Source organism: Oncorhynchus mykiss, chromosome 2 (assembly GCF_057628025.1).
Source record: "Oncorhynchus mykiss isolate SJ-2025 chromosome 2, ASM5762802v1, whole genome shotgun sequence".
NCBI classification, from domain to species: domain Eukaryota; kingdom Metazoa; phylum Chordata; class Actinopteri; order Salmoniformes; family Salmonidae; genus Oncorhynchus; species Oncorhynchus mykiss.
In genome coordinates, this window is record NC_143023.1 from 11,168,349 (window position 1) to 11,182,500 (window position 14,152).

General features: G+C 45.9%; 1 protein-coding gene across 16 annotated transcripts in view; it reads left to right on the forward strand.

Annotated features, from left to right (window-relative positions):
* The window catches only part of LOC110507293 (focal adhesion kinase 1), a 149,110-nt gene that overhangs the window by 117,540 nt on the left and 17,418 nt on the right, over positions 1–14,152 (forward strand). For all 16 annotated transcript variants that reach the window (XR_016484031.1, XR_016484033.1, XR_016484029.1 and 13 more), the window contains one exon: positions 10,597–10,708. Coding sequence is in view for 10 of the 16 variants with exons in the window: in XM_090188521.1 (XP_090044647.1) it covers positions 10,597–10,708 (112 nt within the window). In the remaining 6 variants the exon portion in view is untranslated. The remainder of the gene's footprint in view (positions 1–10,596; positions 10,709–14,152) is intronic.

Below are 14,152 nucleotides of genomic sequence, written 5' to 3' on the forward strand. Positions count from 1 at the left end.
TCTTCATGGTGTTTTGGGTGCTGTGATTCAGTTGAGGTCAGTCACACCTCTGGCTGACACTTGGCTTCATGGTGTTTTGGGTGCTGTGATTCAGTTGAGATCAGTCACACCTCTGACTGACACTTGGCTTCATGGTGTTTTGGGTGCTGTGATTCAGTTGAGATCAGTCACACCTCTGGCTGACACTTGGCTTCATGGTGTTTTGGGTGCTGTGATTCAGTTGAGATCAGTCACACCTCTGGCTGACACTTGTCTTCATGGTGTTTTGGGTGCTGTGATTCAGTTGAGATCAGTCACACCTCTGGGTGGCATGATACATAGGGAAATCCCTCTGTTGGTTTCTACTAGATAGCACAGAAACAAAGTCAGAATTGGCTATAAAATTCATGAAAAAAATGTGCTTTTTGTTCTTAATTTAAGGTTAGTGTTCGGCATCAGGTTGTGTGGTAAGGTTAGGGTTAAGGTTTGAAATCACATTATAAGAAGAGAAATTGTTGAAATAGGTGGGGTTTATGGCTTTGTGGCTGTGGTGACCAGTGATGACCCTCTCAGTAGCTCTGACTTGTCAGACCGTGCCCGTCTGTCCCACTTCCTGTCTGGGATGACCTCATTGTTGGTATCGTAACTGAGAGGGACAGTGCCAGGGCCCTACCCTCACCTTCTATCCTTCGGTTTCCATTGGTGAGGGAGTCAGACCTGTGCATTTGATTTAGCTTGGAGTTTTGGGGACTATTCTATTGGTTTCATTTTATGGGGAAAACTATATTGAGTGGAGCTCAAGTGTTTGAAATGTGTCTGACCCAGGTTTATTAAGGACGTAGTGAAAGGGACAATTACAAATGGCCACCGGCCACTGTTTTGGTAAACAGCTGAGGAACGAGGCTAGAGAATTGTAATCTCACTCACATTCATAAGACAGAGCTATGGATACAAGGACTGACCATCCATGATATCAGTTTGAACCATGTTTTTGAATCTATACAGTGTTAACAATTACATTGTTTAAATACAATGAAGTGAAACAATATGTTCGGTATTGATGGGTGAACTAAAGCTCTTGACGTGTTCAGAAGTTATATTCTTCAACAACAATGGGGATATATCATTTATTTAAATGTCCAAACATGAATGTAGCAGTTACAGAAAGGTCAGTATGTAATAGTGGTGAGGAAAGCACCTTCAGGTAATCCTTCACAAGAAAGGTCAGTATGTAATAGTGGTGAGGAAAGCACCTTCAGGTAATCCTTCACAAGAAAGGTCAGTATGTAATAGTGGTGAGGAAAGCACCTTCAGGTAATCCTTCACAAGAAAGGTCAGTATGTAATAGTGGTGAGGAAAGCACCTTCAGGTAATCCTTCACAAGAAAGGTCAGTATGTAATAGTGGTGAGGAAAGCACCTTCATGTAATCCTTCACAAGAAAGGTCAGTATGTAATAGTGGTGAGGAAAGCACCTTCATGTAATCCTTCACAAGAAAGGTCAGTATGTAATAGTGGTGAGGAAAGCACCTTCAGGTAATCCTTCACAAGAAAGGTCAGTATGTAATAGTGGTGAGGAAAGCACCTTCAGGTAATCCTTCACAAGAAAGGTCAGTATGTAATAGTGGTGAGGAAAGCACCTTCAGGTAATCCTTCACAAGAAAGGTCAGTATGTAATAGTGGTGAGGAAAGCACCTTCAGGTAATCCTTCACAAGAAAGGTCAGTATGTAATAGTGGTGAGGAAAGCACCTTCAGGTAATCCTTCACAAGAAAGGTCAGTATGTAATAGTGGTGAGGAAAGCACCTTCAGGTAATCCTTCACAAGAAAGGTCAGTATGTAATAGTGGTGAGGAAAGCACCTTCAGGTAATCCTTCACAAGAAAAGTCTAGACAGACACCCTTGTAACTGCCTTTGAATTCCCCTCTGATGCAATGCTGGACATTTTCCCTTCATTGACAGGGTAGGGTTTTTGTGTCAGTCATTTCCATGCAGGCTCAGGCTCGTGTTGCTAGGCATCTGGATGTCCAGGTAAGATACCCTGGGGCCACGAGGAAGTAGTTTAACTTCACCCCATGACGTAGGGATCCGTCTCCTTTCCATCAGGGACTGCTATAGAACAGACCTGTAGCTGCTGTATCTGTGTGAGCTGTGCTGCTGCCTGCCATGCTGTCTCCCATCACAGTGGCCTTGGTTTACACAGACAAGACATGTCGGAAAATAAGAGTGCTGTGCTTTTATTATCCTGTTTAAAACTCAGCATGAGTCACACCTCCACTTTCTACTTGTCTTCCTAAGTCCCACCACATCGGTCATGTTCTGGTGCTCCAGCAGCATGGAAGAGAGGGCTGTGTCCTGGAAACCATGTCAATATTTACACTCTTAATACTCTTTATATGAAAAGCCAGGCCCTTGAAAGGCATTTGATGTGGGGTTCGTTGGTTGAGACTTGTTTTATGTCATCATATAAATTAGGGAGCACAGCTGCCAGAAGGGGGTGTGTCTGTGTGCGTGTGTGTGTGTATGTATGTGTGTGTGTGCACGTGTGTGTGTGTGTGTGCGTGTGCGTGTATGCGCGTGTGCGTGCACACACACACACACACACAATACTAAGGCAGGCTCTTTAGCTGTATGAAAACAATGGACCTCAGATACAGAACCAGTCATAACAAACATGAATCTCCCTTATTGCTGCTTAAGTGTGTATTTGTATTTAATAATGTATGGTGCCACTGTAATATACCCTTACATGGTACCACTGTCATATACCCTTACATGGGACCACTGTCATATACCCTTACATGGTACCACTGTCATATACCCTTACATGGGACCACTGTCATATACCCTTACATGGTACCACTGTCATATACCCTTGCATGGTACCACTGTAATATACCCTTACATGATACCACTGTCATATACCCTTACATGGTACCACTGTCATATACCCTTACATGGTACCACTGTCATATACCCTTACATGGTACCACTGTCATATACCCTTACATGGTACCACTGTCATATACCCTTACATGGTACCACTGTCATATACCCTTACATGGTACCACTGTAATATACCCTTACATGGTACCACTGTCATATACCCTTACATGGTACCACTGTAATATACCCTTACATGGTACCACTGTCATATACCCTTACATGGTACCACTGTCATATACCCTTACATGGTACCACTGTCATATACCCTTACATGGTACCACTGTAATATACCCTTACATGGTACCACTGTCATATACCCTTACATGGTACCACTGTCATATACCCTTACATGGTACCACTGTCATATACCCTTACATGGTACCACTGTCATATACCCTTACATGGTACCACTGTAATATACCCTTACATGGTACCACTGTCATATACCCTTACATGGTACCACTGTCATATACCCTTACATGGTACCACTGTCATATACCCTTACATGGTACCACTGTCATATACCCTTACATGGTACCACTGTCATATACCCTTACATGGGACCACTGTCATATACCCTTACATGGTACCACTGTCATATACCCTTACATGGTACCACTGTCATATACCCTTACATGGTACCACTGTCATATACCCTTACATGGTACCACTGTAATATACCCTTACATGGTACCACTGTCATATACCCTTACATGGGACCACTGTCATATACCCTTACATGGGACCACTGTAATATACCCTTACATGGTACCACTGTCATATACCCTTACATGGTACCATTGTAATATACCCTTACATGGTACCACTGTCATATACCCTTACATGGTACCACTGTCATATACCCTTACATGGTACCACTGTCATATACCCTTACATGGTGCCACTGTCATATACCCTTACATGGTACCACTGTCATATACCCTTACATGGTACCACTATCATATACCCTTACATGGTACCACTGTAATATACCCTTACATGGTACCACTGTCGTATACCCTTACATGGTACCACTGTCATATACCCTTACATGGTACCACTGTCATATACCCTTACATGGTACCACTGTCATATACCCTTACATGGTACCACTGTAATATACCCTTACATGGTACCACTGTCATATACCCTTACATGGTACCACTGTCATATACCCTTACATGGTACCACTGTCACATACCCTTACATGGTACCACTGTAATATACCCTTACATGGTACCACTGTAATATACCCTTACATGGTACCACTGTCATATACCCTTACATGGTACCACTGTCATATACCCTTACATGGTACCACTGTCATATACCCTTACATGGTACCACTGTCATATACCCTTACATGGTACCACTGTCATATACCCTTACATGGTACCACTGTCATATACCCTTACATGGTGCCATTGTCATATACCCTTACATGGTACCACTGTCATATACCCTTACATGGTACCACTGTAATATACCCTTACATGATACCACTGTTATATACCCTTACATGGTACCACTGTCATATACCCTTACATGGTACCACTGTCATATACCCTTACATGGTACCACTGTCATATACCCTTACATGGTACCACTGTAATATACCCTTACATGGTACCACTGTCATATACCCTTACATGGTACCACTGTCATATACCCTTACATGGTACCACTGTAATATACCCTTACATGGTACCACTGTCATATACCCTTACATGGGACCACTGTCATATACCCTTACATGATACCACTGTTATATACCCTTACATGGTACCACTGTCATATACCCTTACATGGTACCACTGTCATATACCCTTACATGGTACCACTGTAATATACCCTTACATGGGACCACTGTAATATACCCTTACATGGGACCACTGTCATATACCCTTACATGGTACCACTGTCAAATACCCTTACATGGGACCATTGTCATATACCCTTACATGGGACCACTGTCATATACCCTTACATGGTACCACTGTCATATACCCTTACATGGTACCACTGTCATATACCCTTACATGGTACCACTGTCATATACCCTTACATGGTACCACTGTCATATACCCTTACATGGTACCACTGTCATATACCCTTACATGGTACCACTGTCATATACCCTTACATGGTACCACTGTCATATACCCTTACATGGTACCACTGTAATATACCCTTACATGGTACCACTGTCATATACCCTTACATGGTACCACTGTCATATACCCTTACATGGTACCACTGTCATATACCCTTACATGGTACCACTGTCATATACCCTTACATGGGACCACTGTCATATACCCTTACATGATACCACTGTCATATACCCTTACATGGTACCACTGTCATATACCCTTACATGGTACCACTGTCATATACCCTTACATGGTACCACTGTAATATACCCTTACATGGTACCACTGTCATATACCCTTACATGGGACCACTGTCATATACCCTTACATGGGACCACTGTCATATACCCTTACATGGTACCACTGTCATATACCCTTACATGGTACCACTGTAATATACCCTTACATGGTACCACTGTCATATACCCTTACATGGGACCACTGTCATATACCCTTACATGGGACCACTGTCATATACCCTTACATGGTACCACTGTCATATACCCTTACATGGTACCACTGTCATATACCCTTACATGGTACCACTGTAATATACCCTTACATGGTACCACTGTCATATACCCTTACATGGTGCCATTGTCATATACCCTTACATGGTACCACTGTCATATACCCTTACATGGTACCACTGTCATATACCCTTACATGGTACCACTGTAATATACCCTTACATGGTACCACTGTCATATAACCTTACATGGTACCACTGTCATATACCCTTACATGGTGCTATTGTCATATACCCTTACATGGTGCCATTGTCATATACCCTTACATGGTTCCACTGTCATATACCCTTACATGGTACCACTGTCATATACCCTTACATGGTCCCACTGTAATATACCCTTACATGGTACCATTGTAATATACCCTTACATGGTACCACTGTCATATACCCTTACATGGTACCACTGTCATATACCCTTACATGGTACCACTGTCATATACCCTTACATGGTACCACTTTAATATACCCTTACATGGTACCACTGTCATATACCCTTACATGGTACCACTGTAATATACCCTTACATGGTACCACTGTCATATACCCTTACATGGTACCACTGTCATATACCCTTACATGGTACCACTGTTATATACCCTTACATGGGACCACTGTAATATACCCTTACATGGTACCACTGTCATATACCCTTACATGGTACCACTGTAATATACCCTTACATGGGACCACTGTAATATACCCTTACATGGGACCACTGTCATATACCCTTACATGGTACCACTGTCATATACCCTTACATGGTACCACTGTAATATACCCTTACATGGTACCACTGTCATATACCCTTACATGGTACCACTGTCATATACCCTTACATGGTACCACTGTTATATACCCTTACATGGGACCACTGTAATATACCCTTACATGGTACCACTGTCATATACCCTTACATGGGACCACTGTAATATACCCTTACATGGGACCACTGTCATATACCCTTACATGGTACCACTGTCATATACCCTTACATGGTAGATATGACTCCAACTAGTCTCACTGTGAGAGGAGAACTCTGAGGGGACGGTATTATTAAGTCCCATGGAAAAGAGGGCTGTCCAAACCTTCTGCCTCTGATCCTGAGCCGTTCTCTCTGCTCTGCACTGATCTGACCTGAGAGACTGTGTCTGTCTGGTTTCTTGACCACATCTTGCCAGATCGGCAGGCTTGGCACTAGCGCTGCTTTAACCTCACCGTCACAAGACATCTTCTCCAGCCTCGATCTCGGCTCTACAGCGGAGTGCTTCAGTTCACCGTCACCGAGACATCTTCTCCAGCCTCTATCTCGGCTCCACAGCGGAGGGCTTCAATTCAGCGTCCAATCTTTTAACAAGCCAACCGCCCACGCACCCGCCTGCCTGCGCATTTATTGGACAGATGCCAAGTGCAACCCGCTGCCTGAGTAGCCCAGTAGAGTAAAAGGGAAGGCATGGGGGGGAGGCAGCTGATCTGGACTGAACAGACTGAGTCCCCCATTCTGTTCTCTTGTGAAGACTATTTTATTGACTGAATGCTGTTCCAGTTCTAATAGACCCTTGTTTCTGGGACTCTCTGCCTGGTTGTTTGTCTGGTCTCTGGGACTCTGCCTGGTTGTCTGTCTGGTCTCTGGGACTCTCTGCCTGGTTGTCTGTCTGGTCTCTGGGACTCTCTGCCTGGTTGTCTGTCTGATCTCTGGGACTCTCTGCCTGATTGTCTGTCTGGTCTCTGGGACTCTCTGCCTGGTTGTCTGTCTGGTCTCTGGGACTCTCTGCCTGGTTGTCTGTCTGGTCTCTGGGACTCTCTGCCTGGTTGTCTGTCTGGTCTCTGGGACTCTCTGCCTGGTTGTCTGTCTGGTCTCTGGGACTCTCTGCCTGATTGTCTGTCTGGTCTCTGGGATTCTCTGCCTGGTTGTCTGTCTGGTCTCTGGGACCCTCTGCCTGGTTGTCTGTCTGGTCTCTGGGACTCTCTGCCTGGTTGTCTGTCAGGTCTCTGGGACTCTCTGCCTGGTTGTCTGTCAGGTCTCTGGGACTCTCTGCCTGGTTGTCTGTCTGGTCTCTGGGACTCTCTGCCTGGTTGTCTGTCTGGTCTCTGGGCCTCTCTGCCTGGTTCTCTGGGACTCTCTGCCTGATTGTCAGTCTGGTCTCTGGGACTCTCTGCCTGGTTGTCTGTCTGGTCTCTGTGACTCTGCCTGGTTGTCTGTCTGGTCTCTGGGACTCTCTGCCTGGTTGTCTGTCTGGTCTCGGGGACTCTGCCTGGTTGTCTGTCTGGTCTCTGGGACTCTCTGCCTGATTGTCTGTCTGGTCTCTGGGACTCTCTGCCTGGTTCTCTGGCTGATCTCTGGGACTCTCTGCCTGGGTGTCTGTCTGGTCTCTGGGACACTTGATTCATGCGTACTGGACGTCTCTCCCCTAATGGATTATCTAAGTGGATATGGTCTCCTGTTCCTCTAGCAGCACAAGAGGCAGCTCAACTCCCACTGTTGTAAGGTAACAGTCAGGGCTTTTCCTTCCTTATCTCCTTCTCTCCGTGACTCAGTTGACTGAATATGTCCTATTGAGGTCTGCCTTGAGCAAATGTGGAGTGGTGTAGTTGGCTGTGAAGGAATGGATTTGATTCAGGACCCTCACAATACAGTTTCACAGACTTATTCTGAGCAGTGATGATATGGAACTCTAGCAAAGTGACGCTGGTGAGTAGTGAATATGTTTGGAGCGTTATTTAGCATGGCATTCAGTGTGCTCCCATTGTAATGCTGTTGAGTTACTGTCAGACTGTTTGATTTTGTTTTTAAAGGTAGTAGCTATTAGCTAGTCAACAGAAAGTAATACTTTATACAACGTTTTGTCAGCAACACTGTGAACACTTTTGTTATTAGAGGCAACAGGGCTTTGTTCATTTGCCTGTAACTTGTTAACAGACTGGTCAGGTTTGTGTTGTGTGTTCTGGAGAATGACCAGGACAGGTGGTCCCCATTGTTCTTGTCTGATTTACTGCTGCTACCACACATGTTTTAGTTATTGATTAATTTAACCTTTATTTAACCAGGTAAAACCCATTGAGGTTAAAACCCTATTTTGCGAAGGAGACCTGGCAAGAAGGCAAAACAGGGGAATAGCAGCGTGTCCAGAAAACAGAAAAATACAGAATACACACAAAAGACAAAGTGTCACAAGTTGAAGACACTATTGAAGATTAGAAACAACTGCAGTTTTCACAAACAGTGTTGTCAATCAGAGTCTTAACAGGCAAAGACACTAACTCCTCTAACTTTACAATCTTCTGAAACATGTTCCAGGATGAAGGGGCATTATGGGAAAATGATTGTTTTCCCATCTCAGTTCTAGCCTTAGGAACAAACAAGGACAGCAGTGACTGTGAATGAAGACTATATTGAGTGACTGATCTGGGCATTAAAGAACAGAGGTACAAAGGCAGCATGGCAGCTAGGACTAATGCTGTTTCCACAAATAGCCCTCCCTCCCTGAGAGAAAGACAGAGACAGAGAGAGACAGAAAGGGAGAGAGGGAGTGTGAGGGACAGAGAGAGACTATGAGGTCATGGGACACAGTTTATTGCCTGTATTTAGGCTGGAGGACCCTCCACTTCATATCTGTTCTTTGTTTAGTTGGGAGGAGACACTCCAGAGTTCTCAGCATCCAGAAGAATGTTTGGCTCAGTGAATTGCCTGCATTCTGTTCAGACTGGACATTGGATGACAGAATGGAGGATAGAACACAGAACATTGCGGTCTGAGTTCATGCTGGCTGAAAGGTAGAACAGTACAGAACAGTACAGTAGAGTCGACCCACATCTCCTCTCATTGTGTGCTTCTATAAATGGCTTATTCCTCTAATGGCTATTGCAGGTCTGAGGGGAGGGACGCTGGTTCATGTGTTTGAGCAGTTTCCCCTCTTTTAGTGCATGTCCAATGGGTTTCCATGTGCTGTGGACCAGAGGCATAACATCACTGTAGCAGATCCAGGCTGGGTGGAGGGGAGGGACGCTGGTTCATGTGTTTGAGCAGTTTCCTCTATTTTAGTGCCTGTCCAATGGGTTTCCATGTGCTGTGGACCAGAGGCATAACATCACTGTAGCAGATTCAGGCTGGGTGGAGGGGAGGGACGCTGGTTCATGTGTTTGAGCAGTTTCCTCTATTTTAGTGCCTGTCCAATGGGTTTCCATGTGCTGTGGACCAGAGGCATAACATCACTGTAGCAGATCCAGGCTGGGTGGAGGGGAGGGACGCTGGTTCATGTGTTTGAGCAGTTTCCTCTATTTTAGTGCATGTCCAATGGGTTTCCATGTGCTGTGGACCAGAGGCATAACATCACTGTAGCAGATCCAGGCTGGGTGGAGGGGGACCGCTGTCTGCTTTCCCTACTCTGTATTCCTTAAGGTCCTGTGTGTGTACCATATTGTCTGACTCTCAAATGGCTCCCTATTCCCTTTATAGTGCACTACTTTAAACAAGGCCCATAGAGCTCTGGTCAAAAGTAGTGCACTATATAGGAAATAGGGAGCCATTTGGTATGCATCCTATGTACTGTAGCTCAGGGCAAGAGGATGTAGCTGGTTACAGGGGAAGGTTGTTGTAGTACTCAGCTGTGTGAAACCCACCCTGTCAGCTAACAGGACAGCTCTGTAAACAAAACCATCAGAACGTAGCAGGACTTAACAGTGAAGGACATGGACCTTGTGGCTGTAGCTACGCTGCAACAATATCCATCCTTGAATTCTAGTGGGGAAGCCTGTCACCTTGTACAGTAGCAGTACAGTACAATAACCTCTACAGTGTTTATCCAGCGTATCTCTCATCCTCGTCTCTCCCCTCTCAAAGCCACAGCACCACAGCTTTAGGTCTGAGGAGATGCTAAACTGATGTAAACTATAGTTATGTTCCTGACTCCTGAAGTCTGATAGTATCACACACACACACACACACACACACACACACACACAGTGACAGTGGTTTGTTCTGTCTCTCTGCAGTCAGATATTGGAGGAGGAGAAGCTCCAGCAGAAGGAGAGGACACGTATGGAGATGAGACGTCAGGTCTCCGTGTCCTGGGACTCAGGGGGGTCCGACGAGGCGCCGCCTAAAGTAAGAGCTAACACACACACACACACACACACACACACACACACACACACACACACACACACACACACACACACACACACAGATAGAGAGTCACATGCACACTTTTATACACACACAGAAGTACATTAATAGACACACACGCACGCACGCACGCACACACACACACACACACATAGCACATTAATAGACACACACACACAGAAGCACATTAATAGACACACACACATACACACATAAGCACATTAATAGACACACACACACACACAGCAACTTTATGCCTTGGCCACGAGGAGGTCACAGACGTTATCATCAACACCTATCTTGGCAGTCAGTCTGTCAGTTGGCTGCTCCCATTACAAGAGGAGTTTTCATGGTATGACATCTGTAAACACTGTACATAAATACAACAGTACAGTCAAGCTCGAGGCTTTAGTCAGTGACTCCCTCAGGAATTACACATGGAGTCCGGTGGAGTCTACATGCTTGGAGCCACAATTTCAGTTCTGTTGGTCAGACTGTCTGTCCGTTAGACATTATTCTGAGGGAAACGTTCTTCGTAGCTTCACCTCTTCCATCCTCTAATGTTATTTAGAGAGCTTTCATTTTCTATCTGATATACTAATGTAATTTCTGTTCCCAGTTTTCTCTCTGCTGCAGCTGTTCGCCTTATCTAAAGCCTTATCTATTGTTAACTCATGGTCCTATTCTCAGGAACTAGTCTCCACCATGGACAAACACTGCTGGCTGCTGTGACTGAACAGCTCTGTGTACAGCCACCTTATCAACCCAGCAAAAAAAGAAACGCCTTCTCACTGTCAACTGTGTTTATTTTCAGAAAACTTAACGTCTGTAAATATTTGTATGAACAAAGCAAGATTCAATAACTGAGACATAAACTGAACAAGTTCCACAGACATGTGACTAACATAAATGTGTCCCTGAACAAAGAGGGGGTCAAAAGTAACAGTCAGTATCTGGTGTGGCCACCAGCTGCATTAAGTACTGCACTGCATCTTCTCCTCATGGACTGCACCAGATTTGCCAGTTCTTGCTGTGAGATGTTACCCCACTCTTCCACCAAGGCACCTGCAAGTTCCCGGACAATTCTGGAGGGAATGGCCCTAGCCCTCACCCTCCGATCCGCCAGATCCCAGACGTGCTCAATGGGATTGAGATCCGGGCTCTTCGCTGGCCATGGCAGAACACTGACAGTCCTGTCTTGCTGGAAATCACGCACAGAATGAGCAGTATGGCTGGTGGCATTGTCATGCTGGAGGGTCATGTCAGGATGAGCCTGCAGGAAGGGTACCACATGAGGGAGGAGGATGTCTTCCCTGTAACGCATAGCGTTGAGATTGCCTGCAATGACAACAAGCTCAGTCCGATGATGCTGTGACACACCGCCCCAGACCACGACGGACCCTCCACCTCCAAATCGATCCCGCTCCAGAGTACAGGCCTCGGTGTAACGCTCATTCCTTCGACGATAAAACCAGAATCCGACCATCGCCCCTGGTGAGACAAAACCGCGACTCGTCAGTGAAGAGCACTTTTTGCTAGTCCTGCCTGGTCCAGTGACGGTGGGTTTGTGCCCATAGGCGACGTTGCCTTACAACATGCCTACAAGCCCTCTGTCTTGCCTCTCTCAGCCTATTGCGGACAGACTGAGCACTGATGGAGGGATTGTGCGTTCCTGGTATAAATTGAGCAGTTGTTGTTGCCATCCTGTACCTGTCCCCCAGGTGTGATGTTCGGATGTACCGATCCTGTGAAGGTGTTGTTACACGTGGTCTGCCACTGCGAAGACAATCAGCTGTCCATCCTGTCTCCCTGTAGCGCTGTCTTAGGCGTCTCAGGACGGACACTGCAATTTATTGCCCTGGCCACATCTGCAGTCCTCATGCCTCCTTGCAGCATGCCTAAGGCACGTTCACGCAGATGAGCAGGGAACCTAGGCATCTTTCTTTTGGTGTTTTTCAGAGTCAGTAGAAAGGCCTCTTTAGTGTCCTAAGTTTTCATAACTGTGACCTTAATTGCCTACCATCTGTAAGCTGTTAGTGTGTTAACGACCGTTCCACAGGTGCATGTTCATTAATTGTTTATGGTTCATTGAACAAGCATGGGAAACAGGGTTTAAACCCTTTACAATGAAGATCTGTGAAGTTATTTTATAACCACCATTTCTCTTCTAATACTTTGTGATGACTATTGATGGGAACTATTTTATCAAGAGACTATTTTATCAAGGGAATCTTTTATCAAGAGACTATTTTATCAAGGGACTATTTTTCAGGGGACTATTTTATCAAGATACTATTTTATGTGACTACACTGTCCCACCTTATTGACTACCTTGCTGTTTTCCCCCACTGACTACCCTGCTGTCTTCCCCCACTGACGACCCTGGTCTCCTCCCCCATTAGTTCCTCTACCAGCTCTCTGCTTACAGCTTATCACCTAGCTGGCTTTGTCTTCAGCAATGTTCCATCATGTCTCAATGTGCTTGTTGTGCTCTGTCTGTGTGTCTGACCACATCTCCCTGTGTCTCAGTGTCTCTGTTCCCTTGTCTCCCTCTGTCTGTCTGTCTGTCTGTCTGTCTGTCTGTCTGTCTGTCTGTCTGTCTGTCTGGTCCCTCCCGTCTGTCCGGTCCCTCCCGTCTGTCTGTCTGCCTGTCTGTCTGTCCGTCTGTCTGTGTCATCATCATCATCATGCTATACCTCCCTGTGCTTTGGCTCTCAGCCCTCCCTGTGCTTTGGCTTTCAGCCCTCCCTGTGCTTTGGCTCTAAGCCCTCCCTGTGCTTTGGCTCTAAGCCCTCCCTGTGCTTTGGCTCTCAGCCCTCCCTGTGCTTTGGCTCTAAGCCCTCCCTGTGCTTTGGCTCTCAGCCCTCCCTGTGCTTTGGCTCTTAGCCCTCCCTGTGCTTTGGCTTTCAGCCCTCCCTATGCTTTGGCTCTCAGCCCTCCCTGTGCTTTGGCTCTAAGCCCTCCCTGTGCTTTGGCTCTAAGCCCTCCCTGTGCTTTGGCTCTCAGCCCTCCCTGTGCTTTGGTGAGCACCCCCTTCCCCACCACAGCTAGTACTACACCCTCCATGCCCCCTGCGGTTGTCAGGTCCTCTACCCCCACCTCCACACTGACAGGCTGCAGCCACCCCAAAAGCAGCAGCTGACCCATGCAGTCCACAGATCCATACATGTTGGTGGGACAGCACAGAGGGCCACAGCATTAAATAGATCAGAGCTGTAAAGGTTTTGACATACTCCAGTCTAGTGGTGTCTCTCTGAAAGACACACAGCAGGGCTGGACACTGTCCAGCTCCAATCCAGGGATTTCAGTGTCAAGTTATGTAGACAAATCACTGTCTGTTTCTCATAGGGCTCCTGTTAGGATGCAACAGTGATCCATTATAGTGCTATTTCACTTTGACAAGAGACACAACATGCCTTCAAA